This window comes from Tachysurus vachellii, chromosome 8 (assembly GCF_030014155.1).
Source record: "Tachysurus vachellii isolate PV-2020 chromosome 8, HZAU_Pvac_v1, whole genome shotgun sequence".
Classification (NCBI taxonomy): Eukaryota; Metazoa; Chordata; class Actinopteri; order Siluriformes; family Bagridae; genus Tachysurus; species Tachysurus vachellii.
The window spans coordinates 19,288,980-19,303,996 of record NC_083467.1 but is presented as its reverse complement, the minus strand read 5'-3'; the positions used below and the strand labels follow the sequence as shown (position 1 = coordinate 19,303,996).

The 15,017-nt window shown below is 36.9% G+C and overlaps 2 protein-coding genes across 7 annotated transcripts; both read right to left on the bottom strand.

Moving 5' to 3' along the window:
* Positions 1 to 575: 575 nt before the first annotated feature.
* dnajb2 (DnaJ heat shock protein family (Hsp40) member B2) lies at positions 576 to 7,371 on the bottom strand. Of its 6 annotated transcripts, XM_060876763.1 has the most exons (11): positions 7,070 to 7,368; positions 6,009 to 6,156; positions 5,024 to 5,133; positions 4,876 to 4,929; positions 4,660 to 4,773; positions 4,366 to 4,473; positions 3,665 to 3,782; positions 3,399 to 3,469; positions 2,935 to 3,222; positions 1,322 to 1,384; positions 576 to 874 (listed from the first exon to the last, which is right to left on the bottom strand). In XM_060876763.1, the coding sequence occupies exons 2-10, from the start codon at positions 6,071 to 6,073 to the stop codon at positions 1,356 to 1,358; spliced, it is 957 nt and encodes a 318-aa protein (XP_060732746.1). In that variant the 5' UTR covers positions 6,074 to 6,156; positions 7,070 to 7,368; the 3' UTR covers positions 576 to 874; positions 1,322 to 1,355. The 6 variants fall into 6 exon arrangements, 5 of the variants coding, with proteins under 5 accessions (XP_060732746.1, XP_060732745.1, XP_060732742.1 ...); XR_009648967.1 differs by having other exon boundaries at positions 1,322 to 3,222; positions 7,070 to 7,370; XM_060876762.1 differs by having other exon boundaries at positions 576 to 1,384.
* Positions 7,372 to 7,887: 516 nt separating this feature from the next.
* Positions 7,888 to 10,901, bottom strand: tuba8l3 (tubulin, alpha 8 like 3). The gene is made up of 4 exons (XM_060876758.1): positions 10,767 to 10,901; positions 9,352 to 9,574; positions 9,106 to 9,254; positions 7,888 to 8,943 (listed from the first exon to the last, which is right to left on the bottom strand). The coding sequence occupies exons 1-4, from the start codon at positions 10,767 to 10,769 to the stop codon at positions 7,966 to 7,968; spliced, it is 1,353 nt and encodes a 450-aa protein (XP_060732741.1). The 5' UTR covers positions 10,770 to 10,901; the 3' UTR covers positions 7,888 to 7,965.
* Positions 10,902 to 15,017: the final 4,116 nt, after the last annotated feature.

Below are 15,017 nucleotides of genomic sequence, written 5' to 3'. Positions count from 1 at the left end.
TAATTATTATAAAATAATAATGAAGCTTTTCAAACAATGTGTTGCTATTTAACAAAGTCATTCATATGGTTATTCTGTAACTAGAAGTCAATTTAATGACAATTTAATGACAGAAGGAATCTTGACTGTCAGCTCTTTGTAACAGCCAGTAGGTTTTCCACCATGCTAGCTTGGTGATATGCTAAATATGAAAAGCTTGAGATTTTATAGAAACATTCAACTGTGATGGCACACAACCCTGTCATTGATCATTTCTCTACAAGAGTACACCCCTGTGACCCTTTATTGTTTACATATTTATAGCAGCGTGGGTTTGTGTTGTTTTTGAATGTTGGTGCATCAAAACAAAAGTGATTTTCGAGGGTACGTGTGCCGTTTATGTGAATTCTATTCAGTTTTATAATGGTTTAATCAAAGGCATCTGGGAATCATGTACATGTAAGTGTGAACCAGAGGCAAGTATCCAAACATAGAACCATAAAAACCCATCAAACTAATTTCCTCTTTATCTTTATCCATTTTGAATCTTGTGCTCAAAAAGCTCCATACTCAACAGACGACTCCACTCAAATTGCTGCCTAGTAACCTTTTACGTAAGACATGATAACATTCCACAAATGAGATTTGACAATCTTTATGAACATCATCATATTGTTAAATAGATTTCCATTTTTTTTAATCTTGAGATTTGTAAACACTCATGCATTCTCTCTCTCTCGCTCTCTCTCTCTCACACACACACACACACACACATACACAATCTTAGCAGATTTATTGACTTGTTTTTTTCTTGTATTTTTCCAAATAAAACTTTGAAAAGAGTCTGAGCAGCAGGACAGCCAGAGGGAGAGTAGAGCAAATGGGAGCTCTTCACCTGTTCAGGGCACATGGACGGACGAAACATTAGTGCTGTCACTGAGACAGACTTACTGTATGTACGTTTAATGCTCTACTGCACACCACACCACTCCACATGCCAAGACTAGCAAATCGTAAAGTGAGTACCACTACACAGACACATGAATAAATTTATTCCCTTATCATACTGCTATCCTCTAAGCAGTCTTAAATTATATAAAGGTAATACTACTGTACTATTAGACACTATAGGATTCGGCAACCCTTGAGCTGGTAGAACTCATTATGATTTACTCTGATTACAAATTCAAATTTAAATGCACATAATGAAGTCTACCATCAAATACAAAATTAAAAATTAAGGGCAGCCTACCCTTTCAGAAATAAAGGTCTGGTGTTAGGGGACACTGCACACAAAATAAACATGTACCGGGTTTGGTGTTTATGCTAAACTTCTCTTTACCTCAGGGGGAGAGAAGGAGGGACTTGGTGAACACTTAGCCCCTGAAGGCCTGGAAGTCAGACTCTGAAACAGCAGGGAGAGGGAGTCAAGTAAACAGCAAATCACAAATATATAAAGATGCAGATAAGATACATTAAAAAAAGGGACTGGTGATAAACTAGAGTAATCTGTTTTAGTATAAAGAAAAACATTCAATAAAGTGGACGAGCAAAAGTAGGAGAAAGTCTCAGACAGTGTAAGGGGCCAAAATATAGCTCATTTTATACAAAAAATTGTTTTGGGGTTGTTTGAGGTTTATTATTCATTCTCTTAGTGCTGACAAATCCAGGTAAACACAAGTGTAAAAAAATGCAAATATTATATTTATAATTATACCAGAGCTCTGGATACTTTTCATCTTTCCGTTCCAAGACTTTCAGAGTATATTCATCAATAAAACAGACACTGTTACTCATATAAAAAGGCTGTCTTAACATGACATTATTGTGTACCTCTAAAAACATGTGCTTTTTTATTGATTTGTTGCTTTTTTACATTCTGCCTATTGCTTATAAGAGAACTGATTCTCCCTTAATCTGACAATTGGGTAAAAAAACTTGTGATGGTCTCCTGACAATTTATGTCATTAAAAATGGATAAGCAGGTGACAACATGACATATCTCTTATCATTGGCAACACTGACAATAGTTGGCACATCATATATAACATTTTCAAGGCACTGAACATTCATTCTGACACACACCGACTACAATCTACAACACATTCATTAACAAAATCCCCTGTTCCATTGTTCATTGTAAACAGACATTCACTGCACTTGAATTAAGTGCTGTTTAGTTTCCCTAAGATTTGATTGTAGTTAGAGAGTACAATGGGGTAATTTATCGCATCATTGTGATGAATAACATTAAATGTATGAGGCATAGCATTACAGCACATCCTTAGACACAGCAGAATCTATCCTGTTTTTGCACTGGTGAGCTTGAAAAGAACTTCAAATAATGCAAAATAAGACAAAATAACCAACAGTAAACAAACCAAATAAATTATCTACCAAACATAACTTAGTATAAAACCAATACTGCTTGAGCTTTCTGAAGTATTAACATCTTCGAATAAAACCAGCGAGTTAGCAGAACTATCCTCTTTGGCACGGATACTGTTAACCTCTCTGACAAACAGACAAAGAGTTCTTTTTTTTTTTCACACTACACAAAACTTTAGATAGGATTAAGGTCAAGATAGCAGCCATAAACAGGGTTAAGAATATCATGCAGCAATGTTGAACAGCGTGTTCTCCATATGTTTTAGGCCTATTGATTACTTAGTATTTCAACTCAACAAACCACACACTGACACTTCCTCTTACGTTTCATCACAGTAGCACCATTGACAACTTGCTCTTCTCCTTTCCTATCCTCTAAAAGAACTGCCTCCTGGCTAGCACTCTTTTCTAATCCCCCTCTTTCATTCCCTGTTCCGTTTTCCTCTAGAGATGAACAGGTGGTTTGTACTGATTCATGTGCTGATTCATGTATCCCATCCCTCACTGATATAGGCTCATGATTAGCATCTTTCCCCTTCCACTGCTTGACCCGCCCTCCCCTGGCACCTGAGACCATGTCCTGGGTGGAGTCAGCTGCCCGCTGCTGGGCCTCCATCTCGGACAGACTGCACGCCAGTGCCATCTGCAGGTCTTCATCCTCTTCGTCATTGTCGCTGGGGTAACTGAAGAAAGGGGTGGAGCTGAAGGAGCGCTGGGTGCGGTTTCGAGGGTTGTGATTGGCCAAATTAGAGTGGGCAGTGTTGGCAGGGATCTGATTCTGTTCTGTTCGATGAGGTTGACTACATTGTTGCCTGAGGCTGAGTTCCATAGCTAAAGCCATCTCATCTTCTACACCTGAGGACACAAACTCAGCTGGATTAGACTCACTGCTACAGACATACAAATCTGTTACAGTGACAGGAGGTGAAAGTGGCATGGTCCTGTTGACATGTCTTGACCAGATTTAAACCAATGTAATAAAGTTATGTAATGGAGTTATATAGGCTGATTACAGGATGTATAAAAATTACCATTGATTAGGACAGTCTTCAGAACCCCATCTTCCTCAATCTCTGTTCTCTCCTGCCCATTCTCTCTGATCCTGTAAAGAAAATTATTTAAAAGATATCCAGCTGTGTTTTTACTATTAATTTAAAACCTTCTTCAGTGTAACAGTGTAAATAAATAATTCCCTAAGCTTCACTTTAAGTAACAATAGCATATTAAGAAAGAGAACAACCAAGTGATAACAATAAAGTGACAGAATGTTAAACAACACGTATAGGAATAAACTAACTTTTTTGTTGTGGTTCGTTTCCCGTTGACAATCCGTGTGGAAGTGGACACAGTTTTAATATTCCCCCCTCCAGTGCCAAAACCTCCCCGTGAGGAAGAAGAGAAGGTGTTGAAGTCAACTGCATGTGAAAGAAATTAACCATAATCATTTACTTAATTATGATAACTCCATAAACAATTGAGTATGCATAAAATTAGTTTTTAATTACGCATGAACTACATCAGTGGTTACATTTACATTTACAGCATTTGGCAGATGCCACCTGTTGGTTATCAACAGGTGGGTCACTACCCAAAAGTGGGTTGTGAGCATGCACAGGATGGTTTGTGAGTGTCTTTGTTTCTCATAAAATGTCAAATATTTTTAATGTTTGCATAAGTGACAAACACAAATTTTGTTTGCACAAAAGACACAGGATGCTTGATGTAATTAAAATGTCACAGAGATGTATCACAAAATTAAATAAACCCAAAAAAAGACACAGATACTAATGTAGTGTTATCAGAATGGCTGCAAAGCAAAAGTATGTTAGATTTGTTTTAAAGCAATCTTGTTTATTTTACATAATTCTAATATCTCAATAGTCCTTTTCATTACTACTACTATATCCATGCCTACTTTGAATACGCTAAGTTTAATCTAGCTAAACTGAGGACTAAAAAAACATATATTTGAGCATGTGCTAGAGAATGAATTCCAACCATCTGAGGGAAAGGAGAAAAAACGGCTGGTCCCAAGTCTGGAAGGGCCATGGTGTCCAGGAAAAGCACTATGCATCCCACTGTGTAGGCCCCGAAACGAGAAATCTTCTAAAAACAGGAAAAAAAAGATACAGAGTAATAATAAGGCATTTAAAGACACACAGAGCCCAGAATGGAACAATACAAACAAGAGAACAAGAAGAATGTGATAAGCCCATGAGAGTCGTGTAAAAAAAAAACAATAATAGTCAATAAGCCTGCAGTTAAGGTATTCACTGACTCGCTTAGACTGACCAAAGAAGTCAGCAAATGGATCCTGCCCTCCAAAGAACTCCCGAAACACCTCGTCTGGGCTGCGGAATGTGAAAGTAAATCCTGGGAAGTCGGGATAAGAGCCACCGCCAGAGCCTTTGAAAAATGTGAGATATTTTTAAAAAAAAATCATATATAAACCTACATACATGTATAAAAATGTACTATGTGTTTTAGTAAACATTTACAGTTTCTCACCTGAGACTGGCATGTCATCTTTGCCATAAGCATCATATGCTTCTCGTTTGCTTTCTGACAATGAAAATACAGCATTGCATTTGTACTGAAGAAAAGAATTATTGTAAAATTAATTATGATTTAGAAGCCATAGTTTAAGCAGTCTTACTGTCTGACAGAACTTCATAGGCCTCTGCAATTTCTTTAAATTTTCTCTCTGCCTCCTCCTTGTTGTCTGGATTTTTGTCTGGGTGCCACCGCAAGGCCTGCTTCCTGTATCTACACACACACACACACTCACAAATGACCATATTGCATTTTCCAGCAAATCCATTTTTCCAGCAAACGCATATCCCTATTCTTAGATTTAGGGCCCTTATACTATCAATTAGTCAGTGTACTCTATTTGTATGCTAAACGGGTAGAGATTCTTGATGGTGTTCCAGGACTGAGCATTGTCTTTTATGGCTGCATACTGCTGAATCAAGAAAGTTAAGACATAAATCTGCTTAGTCATGCTAAGCGTGTGTGCTGTGAAAAACATCCATCAACAAATTGCTGAATTATTGCTTAAATGCAACCCAACATATTTGGTTGCTGGAAATATAATTAAGCAACGCTTCTGAGCCTTTAGTGTCTGTGAATCTACCCCAACTGGGCTAAGTCCAACTGATATTCCATATTTCAACTATTGAATTTCTCTGTTAAGCTTTCAATGTGTGTGCATAGTGCGAGGGACTGGGATCACAACCCTGAGCAGGACAACAAAGTTATCTGAAACCTGTAAGAACAATTTAATAATTGTATTGATATGCAATCAGTCTAGTTAGTTTGTTTCATCCTTGGACATTTACTCTGACCCTGTCCAGAACAGAGCTGTATACTAGGCCTACATAGTTGGTGGTGTTGTTGGCTGGGACAATGTGAGGAATAATCAATGTTTTCATTGTTTCATTTCATTTTGCTTCACAGGCAGAAGAAGTCACTAAATTTACATTCTACTTTTAAACAGTTACAATAATGAGAAATCTATATTTAGATTTCCCATCACATCCAGAAAATAAAAGGGATTAATAAACATGGTTAGCTGTATTTCAGCAAGTATGCTTAGTCTACAGCACCCAATTTGTTGTACTGGGTGTGTGGATACTTACGCTCTTTTGATGTCATCTGGAGAGGCATTGTGTGACACTCCCAGAATGTCATAGTAATCTACCATGTCTTCCCAGCCTTGCTGCACCCACTGCGCCAAGTGACAAATGGAAAGTAAAATTAACTTGCAAGCGATCTCAATTTACTGTCCTGCAAAATGAATGTTAGAAACAGAAATTCAGTCATGTCAGAGGCGAGTCAGTAACAGTGTTATTATTAGGTATATGTGTAAACATATGTACAGCATGTAATATATATATATATATATATATATATATATATATATATATATATATATATATATATATATATATATATGTAAACATACGTACAGTACGTAATATATACATATATGTAAACCTATGTACAGCATTTTATATATATATATATATATATATATATATATATATATATATATATATATATATATATATATATGAATGAAATATTAGGCAGAATGTACAGTAAGGTATATATAGATACACAAATAAAACAGTGCAGATGTATGTAAGGCACAATATGTGTAGAGAATGAGTATAAAAAATACAATATGTAATATGTACATTGTATGTATAATTGTACAGAAGCTATATACAGTATTTTTAACGGTGTATATATTTCATTATTAATAATAATTAACATTAATAATAATAATGCAGTGTGTTATGTAACACTAAAATGGATTTATTTGAATACTGTTATAGTTTTGTTATAGGTTTGTGAAATGTCTTGCTGCTCCCAGATCATAACATAACATAAAGTCCATTCAAACAACTCAATGAAATTACTATTAATTAGGCATTAAAGAGTCAGTCCGTCTGTCTAAAAATAAATACACTATTATATTTACTAGAATGAGGCCTGTAAAAGTGTGGACCTCACTAGAAGACAGGCCCCATGTCCTGATAATGTCAAGCTAAAAGTTAGCCATTAGTTTGGACCGTTATGGCCGCTGACAGCTGCGTTGCTTAAATACACGCACACTGTCATACTTCCAGCAGTCCGACACACACTCTGAGTCCACACTAGTACTAAAACACACCCAGAGGGGCCTTTTTTTTACCTTTATTTAGAAGTGTCCACCGAGGAGAACCCGCTCTTCGCTTATCTACACGGCGGCTCTTTAAATAAACAAGGTTGGATTGTGTTGCCTTGACAACCGTTGCGTGACGGCTCGTGCAAAAGTGACAGAACCTTCGAGAAGGGCCGACGGTTATAACGGACGTCTCACACGATTCCGTTACACCTCCTCTCAGCTCGCTGCGTGTCACGTACTAAAACGTGTGGGTTATTATTCCCGCTTCTATATATGTCTCCCCTCTTACAGTCGCGCTGAGTCACCATCAACAACAAAAAAAATAAAATAAATATGCGTTACAGTGACGTCATTGACTCCGCCCACTGACCCAACGGAACGTGAAGAGCATTCCAATGTTTTTGACGTCACTGACTCCGCCCACTGACCCAAGGAACGTTCCCAACTCATCCTCCCTAAAAGTCCCGCCTCCTCCGCTCTGATTGAATACTAAGGAACCTAATCGCGATTGATGATTGGCTAGAACATGAAAACACGACAGTCGCTTATTGGATATCTGGAGCTGAATTAAAAATGGCTCCAGCTAGATATGATGTTATGTAAAGAGATAAAAGTTCTACATTGTTCAGGAAAAAGATATAAAACATTCACCCCATGCTTTTGCATGTCCACTTAATCGAAAGCACATATAAAGTATAGTGCTTATCTTATTCACTCATCAGGGTTCTCAGAATTACTTCTGTGGAAATATAATCTAGAAATGTGGCTTCATTGTTCACTTTTTTTAAAGTAATGTTTTATTTTAAAATCATTTAAAAAATAAAAAAAAGACAAACAAACAAGAGTTTCACCAAAACAACTCTTTAATTAGTGCATACTTTTAGTACATGCATTGTTGTTAACAAAAAAATTTTTTTTTTTTTTTAATATTCTTCTCCTTCCTCTTCTTCATCTCCCACACTGTCAGTGCCCACTTCTTCGTAATCCTTCTCTAAAGCGGCCATGTCCTCTCTGGCCTCTGAAAACTCACCCTCCTCCATGCCCTCTCCCACATACCAGTGCACAAAGGCTCTCTTGGCATACATCAAGTCAAACTTGTGGTCTAGACGGGCCCAGGCCTCAGCGATGGCTGTGGTGTTACTCAGCATGCAGACTGCTCGCTGCACCTTTGCCAGATCTCCTCCAGGGACAACAGTAGGGGGCTGGTAGTTGATACCCACCTTGAAGCCAGTGGGACACCAGTCCACAAACTGGATGGTGCGTTTGGTTTTGATTGCAGCAATGGCAGAGTTAACATCTTTGGGCACCACATCTCCACGGTAGAGGAGGCAACACGCCATGTATTTACCATGACGTGGATCACACTTTACCATCTGGTTAGAGGGCTCAAAGCAGGCATTGGTGATATCAGCAACAGAAAGCTGCTCATGGTATGCCTTCTCAGCAGAAATCACAGGAGCATAGGTGGCTAGAGGGAAGTGGATGCGAGGGTAGGGCACCAAATTTGTCTGAAACTCTGTCAGATCCACATTCAGAGCTCCATCAAATCTGAGAGACGCAGTAATGGAGGAGACTATTTGGCCTATGAGCCTGTTAAGATTAGTGTAAGTGGGGCGCTCAATATCCAGATTCTTCCGGCAGATATCGTAGATGGCTTCATTGTCCACCATGAAGGCACAGTCTGAGTGCTCCAGAGTGGTGTGGGTGGTCAGGATGGAGTTGTAGGGCTCCACCACTGCAGTGGAAACTTGGGGAGCTGGGTAGATGGCAAACTCAAGCTTGGATTTCTTGCCATAATCAACAGAAAGGCGCTCCATTAACAGGGAGGTAAAGCCAGAACCAGTACCTCCACCAAAGCTGTGGAAAATAAGAAATCCCTGAAGGCCAGTGCACTGGTCAGCCTGTATTAGTGAGAGAAAACAGAGGCTTATTTTTTAATAGTTGATTAATCTTTTTATAATTTTATGACTGTGCAATATATTAATAAGCATTTTATATTATCTTATCTAAATTCTAGTAGGGTATGTGGCACCACTGTTAAGTCTAAAATGGGAAACCCTAACCAGTTTACGAGTCCGGTCCAACACCAGGTCGATGATCTCTTTTCCAATGGTGTAGTGTCCACGAGCATAATTATTGGCAGCATCCTCTTTGCCAGTGATGAGTTGCTCAGGATGGAAGAGCTGACGATATGTCCCGGTCCGTACTTCATCTGTACATAAACATAAAAATCATTAGTTGTCTTTACCATGCAAAACAGCCTTATATTCACTCAAGTGGTGTTATGTGCGAAATGAGTGTCATCTTACCAATCACAGTGGGTTCCAGATCTACAAAAATGGCACGTGGAACATGTTTGCCTGCTCCTGTCTCACTGAAGAAAGTGTTAAAGGAATCATCTCCTCCCCCAAAGGTCTTGTCACTGGGCATCTGTCCATCTGGTTGGATCCCATGTTCCAGGCAGTAAAGTTCCCAGCATGCATTTCCCATCTGGGCCCCAGCTTGACCAACATGCATCGAGATACACTCACGCTACATAGAGAACACATCAAAACAGAATGTAACCTTTAAGAAAAAAAAAACTATTTAATAACTTTTATTTAACAGTATAATACATTCATATATATATTAGATAGAGCAACTGGTCAAAATAGTCTGTGTCAAACAAGTTTCTTAACCGTCTTTCTGAACTTAAAGTAATGATTTAGTCTGGACATCAATACCTGGGGCAAAATCTCAAATTAGTGCTTAAAATCACATTTCTTCACTTTTTTCTACTGTTCAATCCACCCACTAGAATATTTGTATATTTTTGCACACAGTCTGGCACTTGCGATTTTATAACAATTACATCATAAATGAAACATGTGAAAGGATTTCAATTGTTATCAGTTGTATAACAAACAAAATAACTCACTTGTTCAAATTCATATCAATTTCTCATAAAATCTGTTTTTTTGTTTTTTTTTGGCTGTTAAATGTGATACTCAAACAAGTTTATAAGAACTTTGTGCTAGGCAGGAAAATCCCAGTTCCTTTGTGGGTAGCCCTCACACCACCCCCTCCCCTGTCCTACTGAGCTGCACATTCTCCTTTGTGTAACAAGCAGAGATATCTCATCCAAGCTGCTTTAGCTGAACAGACATATCCATTATTCCCCAATACTCCAGTCTCTTCAGTCTTTTGTCAATCATGATCTCATCTACTGTCAGCAAATCTCTATATCATAGGGGCTAATGAATAGATTCATTCTCTTATAAATGAAGTCATTACTGTCAAACAAGTTTTCTTTGTTGCTGGACTATTAGGGGGAAAATGCAGAAATCTACTTTATATTAAATCGACTGCATGCTGCTCATCCTTGAAACTGAGGACTGAGTAAAAAAAAATCCTTTGCAAATCTTTAGTAGTGTCTGGGATTTGGCTTTAAAGGCCTCAGCCACATCCTCTTTATTGGGCAACGCCTCTGTGCCCTTGACTGTTACTCTGCCTAAACATTTTCTAGGCTTTATTTTTAGATAGTAATATTATTTAATTCTTTTAAAAATATATTGGACTACACATTAAATGTTTAGAGTTTGTTAAACTATAATATACAGTTGTCTCATTCTTAGACACTGGTTAGTCAGCAGACATAGTAAGAGTGTAGATATTAATGCTGTTGATTTTTTTTTTATAATTAGATGCTAGTTCGAAATGATCTATGCCAAAACCTAGCACTTACCATCTTGAAAGATTTTCCTTCAGGCCGACTTGAGGGTTCGGAAAGAGAAGGCAGATGTGGAAAAAAGAGAGAGAGGTGGGGTTTTTATAGAAAGGGAGGAGGAAAGGAGGCAGGAAGCAAGGCCGCCTTTTTTTTTGCATAAAAAAACAGGCGGCTTTGCTTCCTGCCTCCTTTCCTCCTCTTTGCAAAATTGTGATTTTCTGATTGGCTATTGTGTAGCCTCTTTTTTTTTTTGATTGGCTGATAAGTGTCAGAGCCAGAAAATCAGAAAATAGTTCGTTTTTCTATTATTCTATTATTTTTTTATTATATACTATTAATTTCGTCTGTGCTGGAGATCTTTGTGCTGAGAAAGAACACAGACATAACTTGTATTTGGTAGTATTTCTTCTATAGTTGCATTTAATATAGGATATACAGAGGCTTTTAAATTGGCAAGAATTCTAAGCATTGTGAAGATCATATATACTATCTAACTATGCATGCTAAATTTCTATATGCAAATCAAAATAAGAATTATTAAATACATGCTGTACATGAATTATAAATGTATTTATTTGGAATGAAGACACAGCTGTCCTTTGTTAAAACGTAATGTATGAAACAGAGTTTCTTTTGTGCAGTATTGACACACACGTGACACAAACGTGATTGATTTTTTTACACAATAACAAGCACAGACCCTTACAGATAGCTGTCCCAAATGTGAAAGACACAGTAGGGGACAATTTGTAACGAGTGGGTGCATTTTAAAATGTGTGACATTTTCTTTCTACAAGAATATGTGACAGAAGCTACTCCTGTGAATCCAGTGTTGTCACAGATGCAGAAAACTCTCACATACAGAAAAGTTAGATCATACGGACATTTAATGTGAAATCATGATGTTTAAATAAAATGTTCAGTGTTCTGTAGCTAGCTAAATGCTAGCTAATGCTGATTTAAAATCAATATGCCTTGATCGATGTATTTATACACTGAAAAAAGTGATAGTGTTCATTGTTATGCACTTATTGATTAATGTAAATATGTGACTAAAACCCAGAGTGTATATTTTACTTAAAGAAGAAAAATTAGAAAATGAATAGTTACTATTAATTAGTGGATATGAAGTTAACTTTACCTAATATATTTAAGTTTAAGTTATGGCGCTGTGCAAGCTCTTTATAGAGCTTGCTTTGTGTACATGGGCATTGACATGCTGGTGCTTAGGCCTCTTGGTTCCAGCTTCTTAGTGAATATTGAAATATTATGAATAATATGAAAAAAATATTAATGCTAGAGCACTCAAAAACATCCTATATAGTTCTGTAGTTTTAGCTTTATAATAAAAGTTTGGGAAAGACACACATATTTGTGTCATGCGCAGGCGTCCACAAACCTTTTGGCCTATATTATAGAACAGCATCTCAGGCTCCCCGTGACCTGAGGTAGTTCGGATAAGCAGTAGAAAATGAATGAATTATAGAATAGAATCTGTATGACCTATTGAGGCTTTAGTTAAAAATTTCATGACTCCATCCCCATTGTTATCTCGGTGTCACTGCCTACATTACCCACAGATTAGTCATGTATCTGAAGCCTTTGTAACCTCTTGGTCTTCCATTGATTCAAGAAATTTATTTCACGAACAGATTTTTATGGTACATCCAAACAGAAATCACAAGTAAATAGATGTACTAAATGTAATGTTTGACTTTTTTTTTGTTTTTCCAAATGAAAATGGTTCTTTTATATTGCAATCCAATAATCCAAGATTTGGAATAAATCCTAGTATCTTCCAGAGCAACATTAAAGACTTATCTTCTACTCATCAGTGACCATCTGCCCAACTGTCTGGATCCTGATGTAGACAGCAAATCCTCCAGGACACACTGGCTATCTGTAGCCTAGCCTGGGATCATTAACAGAAACTGATTCATTCTGCAGAGGACAATAGAGAACTTCTAGCATCTTCTTTTATATCAATTACAAAGGCATTGTGGAAGACAAAAACAATGAGCACATCACATGTCCTAAAATTCGTCCTTTAACCCTTTTTACCAGTACACTGGTGCCCCATTCTGATATAAAATTAATCTGGATAATGTTGGCTTTCAGTGTGAGACATTTTAAGTGCTGTTTAGATAAAGTTCCACAGAATTTTATAATGCCGCCAAATTTTAGATGCTTATAAATAAGCACTTGAGCACTTTTTTTTTACTTTTTTGGAACCAGATGGAACTTATATACAGGAATATATTGCCATTAGTACACTAGGTACAAATAGAAATAAATATAAAGAACTACAAATTCATCAAGCCTTTTTATTTGCGCCATTAACCATCACTGTGAAGTGTGAACTGACAAAAAAATTCAACGCGATCATGGGCACTTCTGAACAGGTAGGAGTCATTTTATTTTTGGCATCTGGAAAATTATTCGGAAAAAATTTAAATAAAATGTATTGTAAATTGTAATCTCTGTTCTTGTGTGTACTAATGGACTGGTCTCCTATTTGAAGTATATTCTCACCTCATGCCCAGTATTCCAGAGATAGGATGTGAATCCACCGTGACCCTGTTCTTTCTTCACATCTTCCTCTTTGTATTTTTCCACAATGAGGTGTAATCATTCAACGTTCTGTTGTTTTCTAGCTTGAGGTTAATATATTTTGAACTAAATTTCTCTAAGTAAATAGATCACCTTTTGCACCTTTCCAATTGTAAGAAAAAAATGATGAGCATCTCTAGTATGCAGATGGTTGATTTTATTTTGATTAGAAAGTGTGAATTTGAACAAACTAACTAGAAATGCTGCCATCAGAAATGTCTTATAATGTTCACAGTTCCATCCTGGAGAATATGGACTGCTTTTAATTGAGAAACACTGAATCCTCAAATTAATTTGAATTGATGTTTAGATCTGAAGTTCAGAAAATCCTAATTTACTGTGTATTTATAGAAGAACGACAGTGATGAAAAGAATATACAGTCTTTCCATACAGTCTAGTTTAGTACCATATTTAAACTTCTTTGTATGGGAGACCTCTGCAGACTCAGGTCTAAGACCTTTAGGACTTAATGGTACAAAAAACATCCATTTTTGTACCATTTATCCCACATAGGGTCACGAGAGCCTGGAATACTTTTAAAATCCACGTACAAAAGGAAGAGGCAGGAATCGAGCCACTAACTCTGGAAGTTGTTTAAAAATTAAGACACCATGTACCCCTGTGTTAAGTACTCAACAGATGTATATTACGTTAGATTATTTACTTGTATTTTATTATTATTTTATTTATTTATTTAAAAATCATATGGTGTCTTTAAATTTTCCCATCCGACTGGGCTGAAAGCAGTCATTTTCTTTCAGGGTGGAAGGGAAAAAAAACAGTGGGAGAGGAGTGGATTTACTAGCTATAAGGAAGCAAGGGGTAGTGATGGAAGAGGCTGAGGCCTAAAACTGGTTTTATTATCTTATTAAGTTTTTCTAATGTTTTTACAGACATTAAAAGTATCTGGTTTTTATGGAAAAAAAAAATCACTGTGACTTTACATTAGGTTTGGATTGGTATGGATACTTGCTCTAGGTGTGCCTTGCTTCTGTTCATCATATGCCAGTTGTTTGATATTTAGCTCTTTCTTGGGGGTTATTAAAAGAGCATAAATTTTCAAGCATATCCATATCAAATATCGTAAAGAGACATGCGAGGACACACCACCTTACCTCCTAAAGACTGCAGATTTTTTTGTAATATTAGAACATTCACATTCTTTATGTTTCCTTTATAAAGACACTGAAAATGTTTATTAAAAGGTTATTTCTTTCTTTTTTGCATTGCTCTTCTTTGTCTAACATTCATCCTTGAAACTACTAGTATTTAAGTTTGAGTTATGACATGAAATCCTTGAAGTTTAAGCTTGTCCTACCATGGTTCATAAAGAAGATATTAAACAGCTTTACAGAAAGCTGAATCCAGAGTCTGCCTGTGTAAGAATGACGCCACCAGAAACTTTCTGAGATGCCTGAAACTAGATGAAACCTTGGGAAAATCCCAGCTCTCACTGCCACTGATTAAATTACAGAGGTAGGATTTAAAAAGCATAGTGTATAAATAGTGTGTCTGTGTGTGTGTGTAGGTGTGTGTGTGTGTGTGTGTGTGTGTGTGTGTGTGTGTGTGTGTGTGTGTGTGTGTGTGTGTGTGTGTGTGTGTGTGTGTTTGTCATACTCACATTGCACACTTTATTTAGAACTCAGTTCAGCAAAGGT

Excerpts from the sequence above, each read along its gene's own strand:
- dnajb2 (XM_060876759.1), bottom strand. The coding sequence starts at position 6,073 with ATGGTAGATTACTATGACATTCTGGGAGTGTCACACAATGCCTCTCCA. Across the intron at positions 4,930-5,023 it reads CTATGAAGTTCTGTCAGACA|AAAGCAAACGAGAAGCATAT; the intron begins GTAAGACTGCTT and ends TTTCATTGTCAG. Across the intron at positions 4,474-4,659 it reads TCCATTTGCTGACTTCTTTG|AAGATTTCTCGTTTCGGGGC; the intron begins GTCAGTCTAAGC and ends TCCTGTTTTTAG.
- tuba8l3 (XM_060876758.1), bottom strand. Across the intron at positions 9,255-9,351 it reads TCTGGAACCCACTGTGATTG|ATGAAGTACGGACCGGGACA; the intron begins GTAAGATGACAC and ends GTTTATGTACAG. Across the intron at positions 8,944-9,105 it reads TGGACCGGACTCGTAAACTG|GCTGACCAGTGCACTGGCCT; the intron begins GTTAGGGTTTCC and ends TCACTAATACAG.